Source organism: Phyllopteryx taeniolatus, chromosome 1 (assembly GCF_024500385.1).
Source record: "Phyllopteryx taeniolatus isolate TA_2022b chromosome 1, UOR_Ptae_1.2, whole genome shotgun sequence".
Classification (NCBI taxonomy): domain Eukaryota; kingdom Metazoa; phylum Chordata; class Actinopteri; order Syngnathiformes; family Syngnathidae; genus Phyllopteryx; species Phyllopteryx taeniolatus.
Window position 1 is genome coordinate 24516892 of NC_084502.1, and position 19847 is coordinate 24536738.

At 41.2% G+C, this 19847-nt stretch overlaps 2 protein-coding genes across 7 annotated transcripts in view; one reads left to right on the top strand and one right to left on the bottom strand.

The window, feature by feature from the left end:
* LOC133482470 (uncharacterized) overlaps positions 1 to 5948 on the top strand; it is a 70182-nt gene extending 64234 nt beyond the window's left edge. For all 5 annotated transcript variants that reach the window (XM_061782639.1, XM_061782657.1, XM_061782665.1 and 2 more), the window contains 7 exons: positions 654 to 844; positions 2411 to 2511; positions 2687 to 2786; positions 3307 to 3365; positions 4965 to 5037; positions 5203 to 5259; positions 5402 to 5948. In XM_061782639.1, coding sequence (XP_061638623.1) covers positions 654 to 844; positions 2411 to 2511; positions 2687 to 2786; positions 3307 to 3365; positions 4965 to 5037; positions 5203 to 5259; positions 5402 to 5461 — 641 coding nt within the window. In that variant the 3' untranslated portion in view covers positions 5462 to 5948. The remainder of the gene's footprint in view (positions 1 to 653; positions 845 to 2410; positions 2512 to 2686; positions 2787 to 3306; positions 3366 to 4964; positions 5038 to 5202; positions 5260 to 5401) is intronic.
* Position 5949: 1 nt separating this feature from the next.
* The window catches only part of phactr3a (phosphatase and actin regulator 3a), a 39181-nt gene continuing 25283 nt past the window's right edge, over positions 5950 to 19847 (bottom strand). For both annotated transcript variants that reach the window (XM_061782683.1, XM_061782691.1), the window contains 11 exons: positions 16348 to 16509; positions 16032 to 16199; positions 14877 to 15098; positions 13853 to 14081; positions 13240 to 13493; positions 12279 to 12432; positions 8489 to 8544; positions 7112 to 7173; positions 6880 to 7020; positions 6730 to 6806; positions 5950 to 6387 (listed from right to left, as the gene is read on the bottom strand). In XM_061782683.1, coding sequence (XP_061638667.1) covers positions 6372 to 6387; positions 6730 to 6806; positions 6880 to 7020; positions 7112 to 7173; positions 8489 to 8544; positions 12279 to 12432; positions 13240 to 13493; positions 13853 to 14081; positions 14877 to 15098; positions 16032 to 16199; positions 16348 to 16509 — 1541 coding nt within the window. In that variant the 3' untranslated portion in view covers positions 5950 to 6371. The remainder of the gene's footprint in view (positions 6388 to 6729; positions 6807 to 6879; positions 7021 to 7111; positions 7174 to 8488; positions 8545 to 12278; positions 12433 to 13239; positions 13494 to 13852; positions 14082 to 14876; positions 15099 to 16031; positions 16200 to 16347; positions 16510 to 19847) is intronic.

Here is a 19847-nt window from a genome sequence, read left to right on the forward strand (position 1 = left end):
GCAGTCCAGTTGTGATCAATTCAGTGGCCTGAGAATGAAATTACCTGGATTAATGAGAATATTCATGGGCATGTCAGTACTCACCTAGAAAAGCTGTTTTTTTGTTTTGTTTTTACATCTTTGTCGTCATTGCACGGATGTCAACAGCTACAATGGATACCTTTTGTTTTCTCCTCGATGAACCCCTCCCCCAATTAGCTGACAAGTTCCAGTTAAAAATATCCACCATTAAGTTTGTAAGGGCCAAAAGTCCAGTGTTCTCTAAACCGAACTCTAAAAATGACCACAAATTGAACATTTGTGAGAAGAGTGGCGGAGGCAGTAGAATAGGTCATGTACTTTCGTCATAAATTCCTGAAAAAAATGTTTTGTTTAATTTGTTATGGAGCATTGAGAGTTTGAAGTGCTCAGTCCATGTTTTTTTTCGAAAATTCAACCAAGATATCGGCCACTCGTCATGTTGCTAGTACATATGTGTTTTAACAAAGTTAGGCAAGATGAGAACTGTTGAAAGAAGGCATTATGAAGTTCTAAAATACCTTCCATGGGCCTGTGGATTTGTATGTCATCTGCAATGCAGAGAACAAATTTTGTGTGCATGCATGCATGTTCATAACAATAAAGGTGATTCTTCCTCTTCTTCTTCTTCTTAGTTGCAGAGGAGACCATTGAAGCCGAAATGAGCCCTGGGCTGACCACTTCCTTCTCAATGATGACAAATCACTGCGACACAGATGGGGAAAATGGAGAGATGGACGTGGAGGATTTAGAGTTGCCGGATGTTGTGGTTAACCCCAATATTCTGTCTCCACAATTTAGGGCCAAACTAAAGATGAAATTACAGGTTGAAAACATTTTAATGTAATGTATAAAATCACCAACTGTGTTACTGCACAGCGACTAATAGTTTATATTTGATAAAGCATTTTCGAATGCCTCTTAAGATTAACTTGCTTACACTTAAGAAAATAATAATTTAAAAAAAGGACATATAGCGTCTCGGTGGTTTGTATTTCACTAACAAGTTCTCTTTATGTATTTTCTGGTCAAGAAAATGAAACTGGCAGCCATTTCCAATAGTCAGTCAGTTTTGGGCTCAATCAGTAAATACCTGATTGCCCTGGGAGCTCCCCTTTTACATCGCCAAAATTGATACGTCTCCATGTGTTGGTGTGACGTCAGCGACAGAACTGGAGACCTCCAAATACTACTCGAGTGGCAACTTTAAATAACTTATTGTTCCTGGGATTTGTTAATAGAGGGTGAGGGGCCATGGCATGCACCCCGCAAGAGTACCGCCCCGTGTGGTTGCACACTTCGCACATGCTGATTTCCGCCACTGCTCACAGCACACCTTCGCTGGACACGAGTGTGCTGACCACCTATTGAAGAGGACTGTAGTGGGAGAAGCATATCAGTGTGGCGCAAATCAAATGAATGCGCGTTCAGTGTGTATAAATAATCCCACGTTCAAACTCTTGCTTGAGACCCGAGTTTGAATGTAGCATCGAAGGACGTGATGTTGTTATGAATGCTTGGCCGCCCCAATCTTCGAGATGAAAGCAGACGCCATAATATGGACCAATCAGAGCCAAGATGTGTTCATATTTAAATTAGGGAAGATAAGAAATCCAATCAAAGCAACGCTGAATTATATGTCACGCTATAATGAGAAGTCTGACCCTCTCAAATGCCAGGCAGAAAATACTAACTAGAAAAGATTGAAAAAGGAAATTCGGGGCATCCATCCATCCATCCATTTTCTTTACCACCTATCCTCACTAGGGTCGCGGGCTGCTTAATTTCCAACCAAAATTATCAGGCAAACCTGACAAAAGACATCAAAATTTGAAAAATTAAATTTAAAGAAAACTGATGGAGGGCACCTTTAACAAAACAAACCTACTCAAATCTATCTAACCCCACTATTTTCACTCATTATTGTCTTAAAAAAACATCCATACTTTCAATACGGGGCGACAATTTGCTGCACAGCTTGCTTACACAGAATAAAGAAATAGGCAGTTTTATAATACTTCTCAGACATTTTGATCATTGAAGAGTGTTTATAGATTTCTTCTCAAGCTATTTTTACACTTTAAATTGATTAATATTGCGTCTAAATAACAGACAATGTAGGGAAAGACCAATAGTATTGATTTGTGAAACAACCAAGAACACATACTATTATAAGGAAAGGTTCTCGCCTTCTGTCGCTGATGTCAGCAGGCTCACGCAGGTTTCAACCTAAATGTGGGCAGGCCAAAATGTGGCTGAAAATCAAATCAGAAAGCAAGGCTAAAATTACTGCTGAGTCCATTTTGGTAGGATTTTTTTTTTTGCAGCCATTGTAAGTGCCAATGTTCACAGTATTAGTTGCTTTAAAAGATTGTCTTTGAAATGTTTTCAGATTCAGAACCGCCTCAAGATAATGGACAGTTATTACAAAGAGAATATGATTACTGTCCAGCAACACATCTCCTCTCTCAGCACGCAACTAAGTAAACACAGGTCAGTCAGAATGTTCTTAAATGTTGCCAATGAAAATTTTTTTAAATAACACAACTTGTAATCCAGATACTATTGATTAAATACAGGCCAAAGCCCACAATCATTGTTTTCCCTGAATAAATTTCTCTCTTTTAAAATAAATGTTTAAATAGTATCTTTTCACTCCTTTCTACAGGACTCAGAAGTTTGAAGATATCAAGAATGTCTTTCTGGGAGAGATCTTCAAACTGGAACAGGGGAAGTCTATGCTGAATAGCATGGAGAAAGACCTGAATGTACTCTCGTGCGCTCATATCTACACACACACAGAGTCAAACGAAATATCCATCCATCCATCCATTTTCTGAGCCGCTTCTCCTCACTGGGGTTGCGGGCATGCTGGAGCCTATCCCAGCTATCATCGGGGAGGGTGGCGGGGTACACCCAGTTCAGGGTGTACCCCGCCACCCTGAACTGGTTGCCAGCTAATCGCAGGGCACACATAAACAAACAACCATTCGCATTCACATTCACACCTAGGGGCATTTTGGAGACTTCAATTAACCTACCATGCATGTTTTTGGGATGTGGGAGGAAACCGGAGTGCCCGGAGAAAACCCACGCAAGCACGGGGAGAACATGCAAACTCCACACAGGCGGGCCCGGGAATTGAACCCCGGTCCTCAGAACTGTGAGGCAGACGCTCTAACCAGTTTGCTCACCGTGCCGCCTCAAACGAAATAGTCTTGTGTCAAATAAGAGTGTGGTTTTTTGTGATTTCACCAGTGTGTGATCAGTGTGTGGCCTCTTTTACAGATATGCTGTGAAAAGCAGCACATGTTTTTCCAGTCATATCGCGAGCAGGAAACAAAGAGGTAAAGTTATTACTCTTCATGTATGTGTGTTTTTGTTTCTTCTGTGGAGAATGAGTTCAATAGCATGACCAAAAATTGCTGTGTTTTTTTGTTTTTTTCCGGGCGGCATAGTAAAACTATCTTCAGCACAAGTTCTATAATGGTATGTGACCAAGTGTTGATTTGTAGTTGAACAAGGTTCCTCTTACAACATCATGATCCAGTTGATTGAAACCACCATTTAAAGTTACGAGCCATGACAAACTATTATATATTGTTGTCATAGCAAAAATCAGTGTTGTTGGCCACTTGAAGGTCACTTGGCTGTCTTTATGCCCTCTGTCTGTAAAGAGGATAAGCAGTACAGAAAATGGATGGACTGGAGAATTATATTGTCATTGTGTTAGTATATTAATTATATAATGAGCAGTATTATTACAGTGCTTAACAAATGTATTTGACCACTACCTAATGTCAGGTTTATGCTAAAGAGGCCCCTAAATTAACATTAGAGTTTTGGTTATTACCAAAAGCCTTTTTTTTTGTTGTTTCTGTAATGGTTAATACACCAGAATATAGAAGTTCTTTAACCCAAATTTTTTTTTATGATAAATATAATTCACTCAAAAGGCCGACTATAATCTGGAATTGATGAGTTGCCAGTAAGTCATAGAGCTCATATAGAGAGAACCATTCACGCTTATGTTCACACCGTCAGTGTGAACTGAACCCACAGTGCCTGCACCGAAGTCAGGTGAATGTACCACTACACCACACCATCAGTGACAAAATTGTTATTCTATTGTATTTTCAAAAGTAGTTTTACAAATTTAAGCATCCATCCATCCATTTTCTGTACCCAATTATTATTCTATTGTAATTTTCAAATGTACTGTTTTCTAAATTTAAACATCCATCCATCCATTTTCCGTACCGCTTATCCTCACTAGGGTCGTGGGCTGCTGGAGCCTATCCCAGCTATCTTCGGGCGGGAGGCGGGGTACACCCTGAACCGGTCGCCAGCCAATCGCAGGGCACATAGAAACAAACAACCATTCGCACTCACATTCACACCTACGGGCAATTTAGAGTCTTCAATCAACCTACCACGCATCTTTTTGGGATTGGGAGGAAACTGGAGTGCCCGGAGAAAACCCACGAAGGCATGGGGAGAACATGCAAACTCCACACAGGCGGGAACTGTGAGGCGGATGTGCTAACCAGTCGTCCACCATGCCGGCAAATTTAAACATAGTAAAGGAAATTCTTTTTTCTTAAGAGATCAAATTATATATATATAATATATATTTTTTTATTTATTTTTTTGTTCACTAAAATTGATGAGTCCACATTAAGGCGGTTCATGATGCTGGATGGTCTCTTTATGACAGGTGGTCTAATACATCTGTTGAGTAAAGTATGTTTTACCTCTCACATCTTAACTGCAACTTGGTCACACATTTTAATGCTTTCCTCGCATTCCTGCTTTGTTCCTGTGCTCCATTTTTTGCTTTAACATAAAATGTCAGATTCTAGAGAAGGTGATGGTGTGAATTTTCAAATAATGAACTCCAATCTCTGTGTCTTACCTTCTTCTAATGTGGCCATTTTTCCATATAGCATAGAGGTCCTGAAGAGAACTCTGAGAGGCATGTGTTCAAGACTTGAGTACGAGCCATTATTCACATCCCAGGTCTGAAGCAGTTTTTAATATAATCTGTCAGCTTGTGTGTGTCATCATTTATGCGCCGTCACCTTTGCAATATTTTTATCTTCTCGTTGTCTGATGCGTCAACTTGTGCCCATTGTTTAGTGTGTGTGGCATCCACACCCCCTGACAGCCTTTCACTGTTTGCAGATGGCTCATCTTAAAAAAGACATGAAGTCAATTCAAGAGCGACTCCTCAGAACATTGGTAAGTGGATATGGGACTGATGAATCAGTTTCACATCAACTGGGATTTCTCTTTCTCGTCTGTAACCATGCATTTGCTTCAGAGAATCTGTGATGGAAGGTCTTTAAGGAGTATGTAATCATTCTGCTCGTGTTTTTTGCAGCACGTGGAGGCGTTGGAAAGTTTGAAGAAAGTTCTGCATGCCTGGGTCCTTGTTGATTGAAGTTGAAGTTTTAAGTGCAAGCTAAGTTACACTACTGTTAGTGAAAATATGTACATGTAAGTCTTAAGTGTAAGTTGAGTTACTGTTACTGTTAGGAAATGATATTTACATTTTAAAGGCAGTTCCACTTTTACTGCAACTATATGCAAGTTTAGTTTTAATTGCAAGTTAATTTGTTGTTTCACTGATTCTTGATTATCATTTTTAAATCCAATTTTTGCTAGACTTTCATGGCACGTACTCATTTTTACAACATTAAATTATTTTGTTCTATAAACTTATATTTGCGTGCAAATTGACAAATATTTTGCAATCACTGGCAGTATTTTATATTATAGTATTTCATGGAAAATATGGATTGTGGAAGGAAACTCAGTTGTATAACAAATCTGTTAAAAAGTCCACATTTTCAACTCCTTTAAAAAAACAAAACAAAAAAAAAAACGTTTGACCCGGTAAATAAATGAGCTTTCCTTTGAGACTTGGAGTCGTGTTACAAAGGTATTCTCTTTCCAGTGACATACTGTATCTACAGTGAATATCAAATCCATCCCCAGTCAAGTGACACATTATTCAGCAATTAAGAAAAGGTGGTCACATGCACAGTCTTTTCATAAACATCTTGTCATGTCCATGAAAAGGTACAAAAAAACGCCCAACACTGACTCAATGACAAAACATATTTTTTCCTCATTGGCTCGTATACTTGAAGTCAGAGGCTCCATAATAGTCCTCCCCCACGAGCTCGCTGCCATCAGGAAATGCCAGCGGCCTCCCGAACGCGAAGGCCATGAGCATCATCTCCTGACCAAGCAGGAAGAAGTGAAGAGACTCGCTGAAGACAGAAAAGGCTCCAGGTTTGTCGACACTGAGCACATTCACATTTCTTCACAGAAGAAATTCCAAGCTCTCATGGCCGGTGGAACCTGGGGAGTGAAATGTGAGTAGAAGTTGTCACATCCTGCTCGGATTGCTATTGTTAATCAGTGGTGGGAGTCTATTTTTAAATTAGCAAAGCATCTGCTGTGAATACTACGAAGCTCTCTCTGGGTCACTGTTACAACACAGGGCTCTGGTTCCAAACACAAGTTTAGCCAAGGACACTTTGGCATTTAATCATTTCCTCCCTCTTTCCCCCTGACTGCGGTGCGTCTTATCTATTTTTAGCTCCTCTGCCCTCCCTGGATGACCAAGGAGAGCTAAATTGAGAGCGTTGCTTCCCAGAATAGCTACTCCTATACATACTACGGACACCTTGAAACACAAACCTCGTAAGGTGTTTGCTGGATGCGTGCACTTCCATCTCAGTGCTTTTGAACTCATTTAGCTCTTTACGGATGGCAGCCTGCAAGGAAGAGGAAAGACATTTTAGCAATGCAGTAGGACTCTGCTGAACATGGAACCATAGATAGTGGTACCTTGTCTGCTGCTGAGAGCCTTGTCCAGGGTTTGTCTGCCCTCCTGTCATAGTCCTGAGCTTTAGCTACCTCCACATAGTCACTGAAGCGGATCAGAATCTTTCTGTCCCGAAGTTCATCTACTGTGGGCCGCTGGTTGAGCTGCCACACACAAGAATTGCACCCAAATTGTCACCATTCCAATGAACACTACTCAGTAAGAAAAGCAATAACATTTTGAATATTATCATACTTTTCTGTTAAGCCTCTGTTTGATCTCTCTCCTCTCCTCTTGTTCTGTCTGGTCGTTTCTCTCTGGAGGGAGAAAAAGAGTACGATGATGTTTTCATTGCCGTTTGCTAGTGAGCAGGATCATGCAAAAACTACTTCACCAATTTTCACAAAAAGGTATGCGCCAAACAAGAACCTACGTTATGGATCCAGGATTTATTTAATATTTTTTTCTTCATTTTGTGACAATTTACTGTAAATGTCAATATTAATGACGAAATTCAAGAATTAGCAGGGCTTGGGTATTTAAGTAAAAAACAAGTAAAATTATAGTAAAGATTTGGTGCTAGTATTGCCTGTTTTCCACATTAGGATTGTTATGGGACTTCCGTGTGCTTTATCAACTGACATTATGCTATTAAGTCATGGGGATGTTATTCATACAATATTTTTTAAGTATGTGCAGTATATGTTTTGTACAATATGTACAACCAGCCAAAGCTTGATGACCACTTTTACTGCATCTTTCAGAGAGCTGTGTTTAATATTTTGGAGCGTCAAACATTAGGAACAGCCCTCAGTGTGATGCAGTACTGTTAGAGGAGCCTTAAGGGGAGAAAATTGATGAGGATTCTAAGGAGCTATGACTGACAGGGTCCCACAAAAGTGTTATTTTCAATTTTGCAGCAATAAAGTGGTGGGGCACCTGAGTACAGTCCTATAACAGTGCTTCCCAACCTTTATTGAGCCAAGGCAACTATTTTACATTTTAAAAAAATCTCACAGCACGGCACCAAACGTCAGAAAAAGTGGATAGATACTGTAAGTCTATCATGTACTTTCCGCAATTTAAAGGAAAAGCAATTAATTGTTCTGCCTGCGTCTGTCACTGGCAGATGGACGATTACTTGTCGTACATACATTTTGCACCAATTTTGTAAAACTTTCCCACAGCACACTGGTTTGGAATCAAGTGTTCTATGACTGCAAACTACAACCACAATAATAATAAAAATTGTTAAAATATTACCTAATAAAAAGTCAATACCTCTGACAGATCTAATATTTGATAGGTAGTTCTTTTATTGGATTGCATTATATTGTGCAAGAGGTAATGATGTTGTGGCTTGTAAGTCTATATAATTTTTCTGTACTGTATGTTTCAGTATATTTTATTTAATTGAAATGATCTTGGCTCCCTACAAAACACACATTTTCATTTGCCATTGTATGAAACGAACAGCATGGGACTGTCCTCACACTCCATGTGTTTACAGAGAAAACATCTTTGGCTCTTGAATAATGTAAAACTGCTATTATTAATGCATCATCCTATTTTTTTCCAGCGGTTATTTACAATGTATAAATGATGACTGGCAGGAGTTTAGCATGAACTTACGTTTCAAAATGTTCCGACTCTCCAGCTCCTCCACGTTGGGTCTCTGGCTCAGCCTCCTGCGCAGAAAGACCAAAACCACGTTTTGAACCATTGTCCACTGTCCCACTGTCAGGGCCCTGTCCTCTTTGCACTTTTGTCACTTTCCCTATGTCTCCATCTCGCATCTGAACTGCGGCTGTGATACTTGGGAAGAGGTGCGCCGAACATCTGGAATACTGAAAAGATGCCCTGCACTTCTGTTGGATTATTCTTGGAAGCCAAGATGCTCCATGTCTTGCCAGTGCACTGCAGTCCTCTACTAGCTCACACATTCCACTACATGCGCTTTTCAAGTGGGTCGTGATGGCTGGCTGCGTGGCTCTGCCTCAGTCTCCCTGGTTACTGCATGCATAATGATTAGAGGGCAGGGCTTCGCAGGCTCCTACTCACGGCTTCCTCAATCTCCTGAGGTGCACTGGGCCAGCAGCACATGCACAGGATTGCTTTGAGGTGCCCAGATTAAATAATCCATATAGAAAGAAAATTCAACAAAGTACAAGTAGAGGGTTTAATGTAATTATTTGGATTCTATTTCCCAATTTAATGAATCAATGGACAATATAATACACTTTCATTAATTCATTGATATTTTAGTTTTTTTTTAATTAATATTATTTGGCACAAAAAAACTATCAAAGAATTTGTTGACCACCTGTTGAGCACTCTCATTGAATTGTTCTCAGCCTGTCAGGCACCCTCGGTAGGAAAGCCTCCAAAAAGTTCTGTTTCCCAGAATACCCTATGTGAGCTTGTGAACTATTAATACCTGTTTATGAATCATAAATGTGATCCACACTGCGTTTCAGGGGTGCAAAGGACAGAGCCGAATGCCACCCTCGCTGTGGGACTTCCTTCATGCCATGTCCCGTTTTGACATGACAATTTGTACTTTGTCGTTGGCAATAGCAAGGTCAAAGCAGCTGTGAACATTTTGCTCGGACGACCTGTTCCCGAGAATTTAATTAAATAAAGTTTAAGCCTTATCTTGATGTTTTTGTTATTGTTAACCCAATTTTATGGAACCAGAAGAAACAAGTCACTGCTTACTTATTTATATCAAGCTTTAATTAAACTTTTTTTTCTTTCATTAATTTTCTGTACCGCTTATCCTCACTAGGGTTACGGGCGTGCTGGAGCCGATCCTAGCTATCTTCGGGCGAGAGGCGGGGTACACCCTTAACTGGTTGCCAGCTAATTGCAGGGCACATATAAACAAACAACCATTCACATTCACACCTACGGGTAATTTAGAGTATTCAATTAACCTATCCTGCATGGCTTTGGGATGTGGGAGGAACCCAGAGTACCCAGAAAAAACCCACGCAGGTACGAAGAGAACATGCAAACTCCACACAGGTGAGGCTGAATTTGAACGCGGGTCCTCAGAACTTTGAGACAGATTTGCTAACCAGTCGTCCACCGTTTGTTACAGTAATATTAAACAAAACAAAAACAAAAATCCACAACAATGCTGCATATTGGTTGGTGCGCTTTTACTTTTTTTAAGTTAGTAATGTCAATTCAATAATGTTAACAATTGTAGTCGCAGTGTGTAGTGCTGTTTTATGTTTTGCTCATGTCATGTAAATATAATATTTCGTACCTGGAAAATTAGAAACACCTTCTATTACACCTTTTTTAAAACACTTTTATACAACTGCTCATTTGTATGTGGTAGTATTTGTCAACTCGAGTCACAGTAGATGAAGCTGAATGGAAGTGTTTTTTTTTGCACCACACATTAATATGTACTACAATGAATGCAGACTGATAGTAAGCAGTCTGTTAATTATCATATGCTTGACACAGCGGCGAAAATAGCATGAGAAGCCTTTGTGATTTCTAAGAAACTAAATGAGGTCAATAAATGTCTCCAAACACACTTAAACTTCATGAATTGATGTCCAACCAATAGAAAATGTTGCCTCTCGTTTAAATGTTTTCTTTTAATTTTCACCTGAAACGTTTACTTTATGTCATCAGATGGAGAAAAGTCCATTTACTTTAAAAAGAGTATTTACTGCTCCATCATCTCCTTTATTACATTTGAAAATAAACGAACAAGACCATCCTCTTGAGTTGCTAGGCAACTATACTCTGTCTCTGAGACAATAGTCGTCTCGCAGAAATGCTCATTTCTCCCTAGCAACACTGGAGGGGAATTCTCTGTTACACTTTGAGCTGCTGGTGTGATGCTATTTTTAGAAAACGGCTCCCTTTTTTGCAAGAATGTGTAGGCTTATTAAATCAGGGGTCGCTGTTCATATTAAACACAAGGCCAAATTTTCTTTCTCGCACATCTCCTGAGTCAGGCATTCAGTGTTCTTTTTAAATAGGATGAGATGTGAGACATTTCTTCTGAGTTTCTGGTCAGTGCTAAAGTGGCACATACAAATTCATACAATATATTGATATAAAAAATACAATAACCACCCTTGCCATTATGAGAGTAAGATTATTTACACTAGACAAAGATAATGCTCAGTTGTGATGAACAGTTTAGAAGTTGTAGTTTGCAGTGGTGTTGAACTGCAGTATACACTTCATCACCCTGAGAACTATTTCTAATATTTTGGATGCCTTTTGGATAACCTATTGAGACATCCATCCATCATCCATTTTCTGAGCCGCTTCTCCTCACTAGGGTCGCGGGCGTGCTGGAGCCTATCCCAGCTGTCATCGGGCAGGAGGCGGGGTACACCCTGAACTGGTTGCCAGCCAATCGCAGGGCACATACAAACAAACAACCATCCGCACTCACATTCACACCTATGGGCAATTTAGAGTCTCCAATTAATGCATGTTTTTGGGATGTGGGAGGAAACCGGAGTGCCCGGAGAAAACCCACGTTGGCACGGGGAGAACATGCAAACTCCACACAGGCGCGGCCGGGGATTGAACCCGGGTCCTCAGAACTGTGAGGCTGACGCTCTAACCATTCGTCCACTGTGCCGCCCCTATTGAGACAATGAATCAAAAATTCCGTTAGTAAATACAGTTCTTGTAGTTATTTCATTGGCTACTGTGAGTATATTGTAGAATGAAAATATGATAAATACTGGAGGGAATGAAACTGTCTGTTTTTTTAATGTCCCCTACGCATTGTGCACATGGTTCATTCTCCCTCGCGTTTTATTTCGATGAACCTATCTCCGTGGCACATTTGTGGGGAGTGGATAATGAGATACGTTATTGAGCGGACCTGCAATTACAAAAAGCCATGTGTGGCCGCAGTACAGTCACGAAGCTGGGAGTCTAAAAATAGAAAGGTCATTGATCAAGTATACTGTACAGACACAGCATCATCACGCACTATGAGGCCTGATGACTTATTCTCTTGGATGTGCAGTAAATGCAGCAGCAGGTTTTCATGCCAAGCCACGGATATGATGTATATGCTGCCAAGTGGAGAGAAGTGTGTGATGGATTTTTTTCGTCATTCACATAAACATGTTCTCCCCATGCCTGCGTGGGTTTTCTCCGGGTACTCCGGTTCCCTCCCACATCCTAAAAACATGCATGGTAGGTTGATTGAAGACTCTAAATTGCCCGTAGGTGTGAATGGTTGTTTATATGTGCCCAGCAATTGGCTAGCGACCAGTTCAGGGTGTACCCCGCCTCTCCCCCGAAGATAGCTGGGATAGGCTCCGGCATGCCTGCAACCCTTGTGAGGATAAGCAGAAAATGGATGGATGGATGGATTTTAAGTAAATCGCTGTTAAGAGCAAGCAGAACAGAAACAATTGTTTACTTGGCAAGCTTCATCTCAATCTGCTGCCGTATTTCTTGACGCTCTTGGTCGCTCCTCGCCGGAAAGATGTTCCGGTCCTCCAGCTCCTGCTTGGTGGGCCTGTTTCGTAGTTTGACAGCCAATAACTCCTTCCTTAACCTGCGAGGAAGTGTGCCTGCATAAAATAAAGTATATACAGTATATGCATTAACACACTGGAAAACTCCATTCTCTTTGACAAAAGGCATACTGTATGACAATTGAATGTACAATAAAATAAAGCATGATAATCTTCAGTGAAATTTCCAAACAGTCCTAAGCATCCTTATGGAAGTGAATCTTGAGACTGAATACAATATAGTCAATGATTAAATTAATGTCAGTGCTTCACAACTGCTTTACCGTGGCACACTGTGCCACGAGAGATCGTTACTTGCGAGAAATTTCACTTAATTGGTTCGAAAATGATTATCTATTAAATCTTCTATTTTTGTTCATCTATGCCAGTGACACAGAGTGGCAAGAACAATGAAATCCTCTTCCATTAGATGGCAGAAAGTACAATTAACCTGCGTGTCAACCTTTTGTCATTGATACATCAGAAAGATTTCACACTGAACAAGTAAATTTGTGCGGAAATTGGGACGAGATCATCATTTCCATATAGAAATGTTTCATACGAAATTTTTATGGTGAGATTTTTCCAATGTAAAATATGTGCCTTGGCTCATTAATCAGATCAATTAATTTGATCATGTAGATTGTAATGTAAATAGCATGTAGCTGAAAACATCATGGCTAACGGCCTAAGATGACAATGACGAAATGATCAATTCTCTCTTTTCTTTGCCTCAGATCACCCAGCAGTCAGGGAGAGAAGAAAAAGAAAACATTTGTAGATATATGTATCTTTGGGTTTAAGTAACTTATTGAGGGTCTGGACTGAATAGCTTTTGGGACAACAGTGAGGTACATGACCTACCAGAGATGACAGAGTCATTCCATCCATCCAGGTCAGTGGGGAGGCCTGATGTGTTGGAGAAGCACTGGTCCAGCCGCACGTTCTCCTTGTTCTCCTCCGCCTCCTTCTTGGGCCAGTCAGAGCCACCACCTCCAACACAGATGCCTGCCGGAGAGGATGTGTGTTGGTTTTCAGAGTTGCAGGAGCGAACGAGGCGTCCATCCGAGCACCACAGCCGTGGGGGTGATGAGCCCTGCTCACACCCTTCATGCACACTGCATGGACACACAAACACAGGAAATATAAAAAAAAAAAAAAGGTCACAACACTGCAGGGAGATCTGGATTTTGAAAACAAATGACCCATCCCATAAAGTGTTACAGATAATACCGATACATTTCGGAAATTTTCGATGGCAAATAAAAATTTAAGCACTCGAATCTCAACTTCAGCCACTTGTTCTCCCCCACAGTGTGATCTCTGATTGAGTTTGTTTTTATCTCTAGTAAGAGGAGAATTCTTTTAATTATTGTCTTTTATGTTTTATGTACGGCACTATTTTAGAGCTGTGTTGTGAATATATGTGTATATAATAGATCTAAATACATTTGAGTTGAGATGTGTGAAGGCCCACCTCTCCTGTCTGTTCTTGTTGGCAAACGCTCTTTGCAGCTCTTCCATAATGCAACTATGGGGCATAGGTGGGTGAATCATATTGCCAAGGTGAGGTGACCCTGAGGAGTTGGTCAGGGGCCCTCGTAGGGGCAGCGTGGTGGGTGCCAGGCTCTCTGGGGCCCTGGGTGGAGGCTCCTTGGGGTGGTACGAGTTGGAATGGTGAAGCGGGAGTGACACAGGGCCTGAATCTGAAAAAAAAGTCTTTTTATTCATCTATCCATTTACTGTAGTGCTTATTCTCATTAGGAATGCAGGTGAGTTGGAGCCAATCTTAGCTGTCTTTGAGTGAGAGGTGGAGTACAGCCTGGACGGGTCGCCAGCCAATCACAGGGCACATATAAACAACCATTCACACCTATGGGCAATTTGTTGTCCTCAATGAACCTTACATGCATGTTTGGAATGTGGGAGGAAGCCAATGCAAGCCCAGGGAGAACATAACACAGACACAAGAAGACCGGAGCCAGGAGTCGCACCCTGAACCACAGAGCTATGAGGCAGATGTGCTGACAACTAAAGCACTATGCTGTCTATTTATTATTATCATCATTATTATTGGTGGTAGTACTCGTTGGAGTAAATGAGTGTAAGAATAGGTATTACACCATATTTTTTTAATGAACGCTTCAAATCAAATGGACCGACACCATCAAACATAAGTATTGGGAGACCTGGCCATTGCTCTCAATAGGAATCCCACCCCCGATATCCCTTGAAGCCATAACAACTTCCACTCTTCTCGGAAAACATTCTATGAGATGTTGTATTGCATAAGAACATCTATTGATTGTCCAAGCTCATCACACAAAATGGTTTAATGCAGGTTGAGGTCAGGACATTCTCGCTCCTCGAAACCAAAGTAATCCAAACATACAAACGTGGCTGAATAGACCTTGCTTTGTGAACTGGGAAAATAAAATGGCCTGCCCCAAACGGTCCCCTCAGGTTACGTATAAGCGTGCCCAAAACATCTTAACACTCACCGTCTCCAGTTGTAAGCTGCGGCAAAGGTTTTGGAGGAACTTTTGGCGGGGATGTTCCTGGAGCAATCTCCTCTTCTAGTCTTTCTTCCATCCTCTCTCTGACATCCTGCAGGCCCTCGGATAACTCCCCGATAGGGTGCACCTCTTCGTCTCCTTCCTCAGCTCTTAGTGATGCATTTACGGTTTCCTCCAGACGCTCGCATTCCTGGAGGGGTGTGACCACTTGAAGATGCGGACATGGGGGAGAAATTGTCCATATTGTTATTTTGGCGCTGTTAGCAGTGATTTCATGTGTAATACATTGTGAAATGTACTATAGTGTTTTTGAACTTGTGAGTTGTGGCGCAAAGGTACAAAAAGATTTTAAAAAATAAAATAAAATTCAAACATCCATCCATTCATTTTCTACACAACGTATCCTCATTATGTTCAAGGGTGAGCTGGAGCCTATTCTGAATTACACTTTCTGAGGTCCACCAATCGCATTTTATTTCAAACATAACATCTGTGCTCCGGCTTCCTTTCATGTTCCAAAAACATGCATGTTAAGTTCATTGAAGATTTAAAATAGTCCAAAGGTTAATGTATGATTGTGAATGGAGGTTTGTCTATATGTGCCCCGTAATTGCCTGGCGACCAGTTCAAAGTCTCCGCTTGCTCAAAGTCAGTTGGGATAGGTTGCAGCTCACTCACGACACTAATGGGTATAAGCATTATCAAAAAAAAGGGTGGTTAATAATGCATTTTTTTTTTAGATAAAATTTTAATTACATATTTTTTTTAAGGTTTGACGTAAAACTTGTCGTGATGTGTGTCCCGCCGTAGGACCAGTGGAGCCCCTCATATCATGCATGCATTGCAGATATAATGCGAGTGACAAATTGGTTGTCTTTCCTGCCCTCTACTGGCAGATGTAATTCAACATTGACTACAGTACAGTACTAAAACATTAAGCACTCACGAAGTCATTTCTCTGCATATTTATTGTGCTACTTCCAATTGTTTTTAGGCATTTGTGCTGTTCCATTACTGCAATCTTATAGACCGTAATTTTGATATGTCATGAAGCCCAGGTTAAGACAAATTACAAATCTATTTGACCCGCTGGCAGATCTGTAATGCCCGTCGCCATCGCCCAGTCATGGATTATCCTACCTGGAAGGGGATGCTCGTCCTCTGGTCCAAGGTATTCCACACTGCTGACAGTGAAGTTTGAGTTCAAAGGTCCCCCAAAGCCACCAAGCAGATGTGTTCCATCTGAACAGCAGCCCTGGTTGGGGGAGTTTGGGTGGTGGTAGAAAAGGCCGCTGGATAATGCTACATCTGTACATGGAGACAAGCAGGACTGGATCATATATCAGTATTGTCCTTGTGTGTGTTTATTGCTATTCATAGACTTGAATTTCTTCAACGTTCTTGCTGGTGCTGCAGCTGATGCTGGTGACTCTTGAACAAAGTCAGTGTCGTGTACCTGTTGAACTCTGTTTTAGCTTTTCATTTTTCTTTTTCCTCCACTTCCAGGGCTTGAAGAGGCGGCCCAGTGTGGCCAGCTTGCTGTTCCGCCTGATGGGGGGTGTGTGTACCCCTGTCATCAGACAGCCAGTCCTCAGCACCCTCTGCTGGTCCGGCACATCTACAGAGTACAAGAAGTGTGCAAAGAGTAGGTTGTTATTAAAAGGCTTTCACTATTTGAAGGGGTCTACACTGACCATTAAGAACATTTCCCCCATATAATGACATCCAATTGCAAAGCAGCATCAGAAATGCATTTTCATAAAATACTACTCCCAGTAAAATTATCCGACTGGTTAGCACGTCTACCTCACAGTTCTGAGGACCGGGGTTCAAATCCGGCCCCGTATGTGTGGAGTTTGCATGTTTGTATATTAGAAACACCTCCCTGCCAGTGTCAGTCCAAAGCTAGTGTTCATTTTCCTTTTCTAATATATATTAATACATTTTATTTCTAGCCACTTTCATGGCCACTTAAGGACACTGAATGACACATAAACAAAACAGAGCAATGAAAATAAAACAACAAAAATAAACATGTAAGGGATTTCCCTCAAAATCCTCAATACAGAACGAATTTCTCAGCAAAGATATTTAAAATTTCAAAAACGATCAAATGGAAGTATAAAACAGTGTGATTTGTTTTACAATGATTTATTACTGTATTTGTGCTGCCCTTCTAATTATATGTACACAAAGCCCTTCTCTAATATCTAAACAACTTGAAACTCACTCATAAAAACAAAAGCCAGGAAAATATGGGAATGTACCAAAAATGTGAAAACTTGTATAAGTATGTCACACTGTAAAAAAAAATTACGTGTAGCTAGCTAACCGCTTTATCGTCACTAGTGTTGCCATCTCGGCTGACTTCGGTTGCGACTGAGGCGGCTAATTACTCATGAAGCGACCCCACAACGTCCACGTTGGGACTCGGGAGACAGCCACGCGACTACTACATGCGCTGACGAGTCGATGACACATCCGCCAATCAGTGCGGCATGCACGCGTCACGTGGTGCACGTTGTCGTACCTATGGCTTTTAGGTGGTAGATTTTACTCAATTTGTCTTGGTAATACTTCTTACTGTTTTCAAATAGGTAGTGTAGGTAAAATGTACCGTATATTTTTGGGTACCTTGCCTATCTAAAATAATAATGTAAATTTTAGATAATTTTGAGAAGAGATGGATTATATTTACCACTCTCCAAAATAATTTTTTTTTTTTTTGTTAAACAGTGCAGGAAGAGTAAAAAATATTACTGTATCATTGCCATCTTGAGGCTGATTTCTTTGTTTAAGTATTCAATTGAGGAGAGGAGGATTTGTGATTGGGGTGCAGAGTACAGTGGAGGAGGATAAGGTGGGGTGGGAGGGCTCCTTGGCAAGTTTTTTAAATTATTTTTAAAAATGCATTTATTTATTTATTGCATCTTCACATTGACAGCACGTAGGTAGGAAAGAGTGGGGTGATTGTCAAGGCAGAGGAGAGTGTGGAAAGAGGAAGGAGGAAGATGGTGGGGTGGGGATTTTTGTTTAGGTGACCTTGAGAAATGACCCACAAAAGACACAGGCCTTGCCCGTGTCACTCGTGTTATCATCATCGCTTGCATCCTGCATCCAGCGTGGCGCCGCCAGCTGAATCCAGGTCAATCTTAAAGGAAAATGCACCAAAGAGTGCAAAAAAGAAGGGGAGGAGCAGACAGGAGGAGGGGTACAAGCGGTGTGTGTGTGTGTGTGTGTGTGTGTGTGGAAAGGGGAGAGGAGGGTCAGGCCCACTGCTGTTGCCATGACGACTACATCCAGATGCTGCTGCAGCAGTGGGAGCCGGAGGGATTGAGCGAGTCAGCTTAGAAGGAGAGAAAAGCCACATCTAACGACAGTGACCGCACACAGGCTGCATTGTGGGAAAGGACGGTGGGCAGTAAGAGAAGCCACATGGAGGATGAGATACATGCTCCCTTATGAAGGCGGGAAGAGGGTGGAGAGGTGTGCAAAGAAGGGGGGTTCCAGTGAGAACGAGGCAGGGGGGCTGTTGCTATCCGGAAGAGATGGCTAGAGAATGTGGGCTCGTCCAATCAGGGCGCAGCCCTTCATAATGCATAGCAAGCCCTTCTTTCATAGAGGGGCTTTTTGTTCACAGAAAATGGAGAACGCGGAAATTAGGTAGAAACGTATGCAAGAACATGAAGGTTTCTTTTCTCCTCCCAATGAACAAATAATGAATTGTGCTCCAGTTCAACATGCATAGAGTTCAGGCACCATGATGCGCAATGTCAAATTAATCCGCTTGAGGATACTTGATTTATAAAATCTGTGTATCAATAGTCTGCTTGCTAAAATGCCTGCAAAACCAAGCAGGTGGTGACATTGTGAAACAGTATTTTAAAATTGGAAATATAAATCATAAAAGGAAAACATAACATGAGTAGCTGCATAATAGGCAGCGCCAGAGCAGCGAAAAGCAAAGAAAAGAAAGATTTGTGAAAGAAGTCAAGTCGTTAATATGCTAATGTGGCGTGGTGAGAAATCCAACACAGAAGATGCCGCGTGAGCCACAAGGTACCACACCCCACTTTAACCTCATGTCAGCACCTTTGAGAGCATTAGATCTTCTCATAACTGCATGGATTGCAAGTGTTTCCAGAGTGAGGCAAGCAACAGAAATCCAGTTGTAGTCAAAGCAAGCTACCATAGCCCTCAGTAGAGCTCATGTAATAGCTTATCGACATGCAGTTTATCAAAGTCATTCATTGTTTTCATCTAACTGAAAGTAAAGCTCTGGTTCGACAATTCCTCTTACAGCATATGAGGCCTACACTTGCACTTGGGGTCAGAGGTCATCTTAAAACAGCTCTGAGCTAATGAAGCAGATTTTGTTGCTTACCATAGGCCGATTTGCAGACTGTTAAGCTGTACCGTCTGATATAATAAGGAACAAAATGGTTTACAACTATGCCCAACTATGGAGGGTATTATTTTAAAAACAGACCTAATTTTGTAATGAACGATGGCTTACAGCTGGCTGCTACAGGTTTTAAAAGCAGTTGTTGGGGTGCGGCCCATTCCCATTCACTGGATCTGTCTCAAACGTTACCGAGTTCAATTCTGATACTTGCTAAATGTCAATCAAGTTTTCTTTATCCAACAAGTTAGTGTCAGCGGAGTCTTTCTTCAGCATAACGGGCATCATCATCTCCTCATCCGGGAAAGGAGCTTAGCCTGATAAACCACAGTGGTAACAAAAATCCCCTTTGATGTAATTAACGGGTGTCAAACTACTGGCCCAGGGGCCAGATCGGCCCGCCACATCATTTTATGTGGCCCGTCAAAGTGAATCATGTGGGTCGACTTCATGTTTCTTGCTAAAATACCAAAATTGTAAATTGTCTTCACTTTTAGTAATCTTGCAATATTGCAAACGATTTTTATTACTAATCCCCCTTGCAAAATAAAATG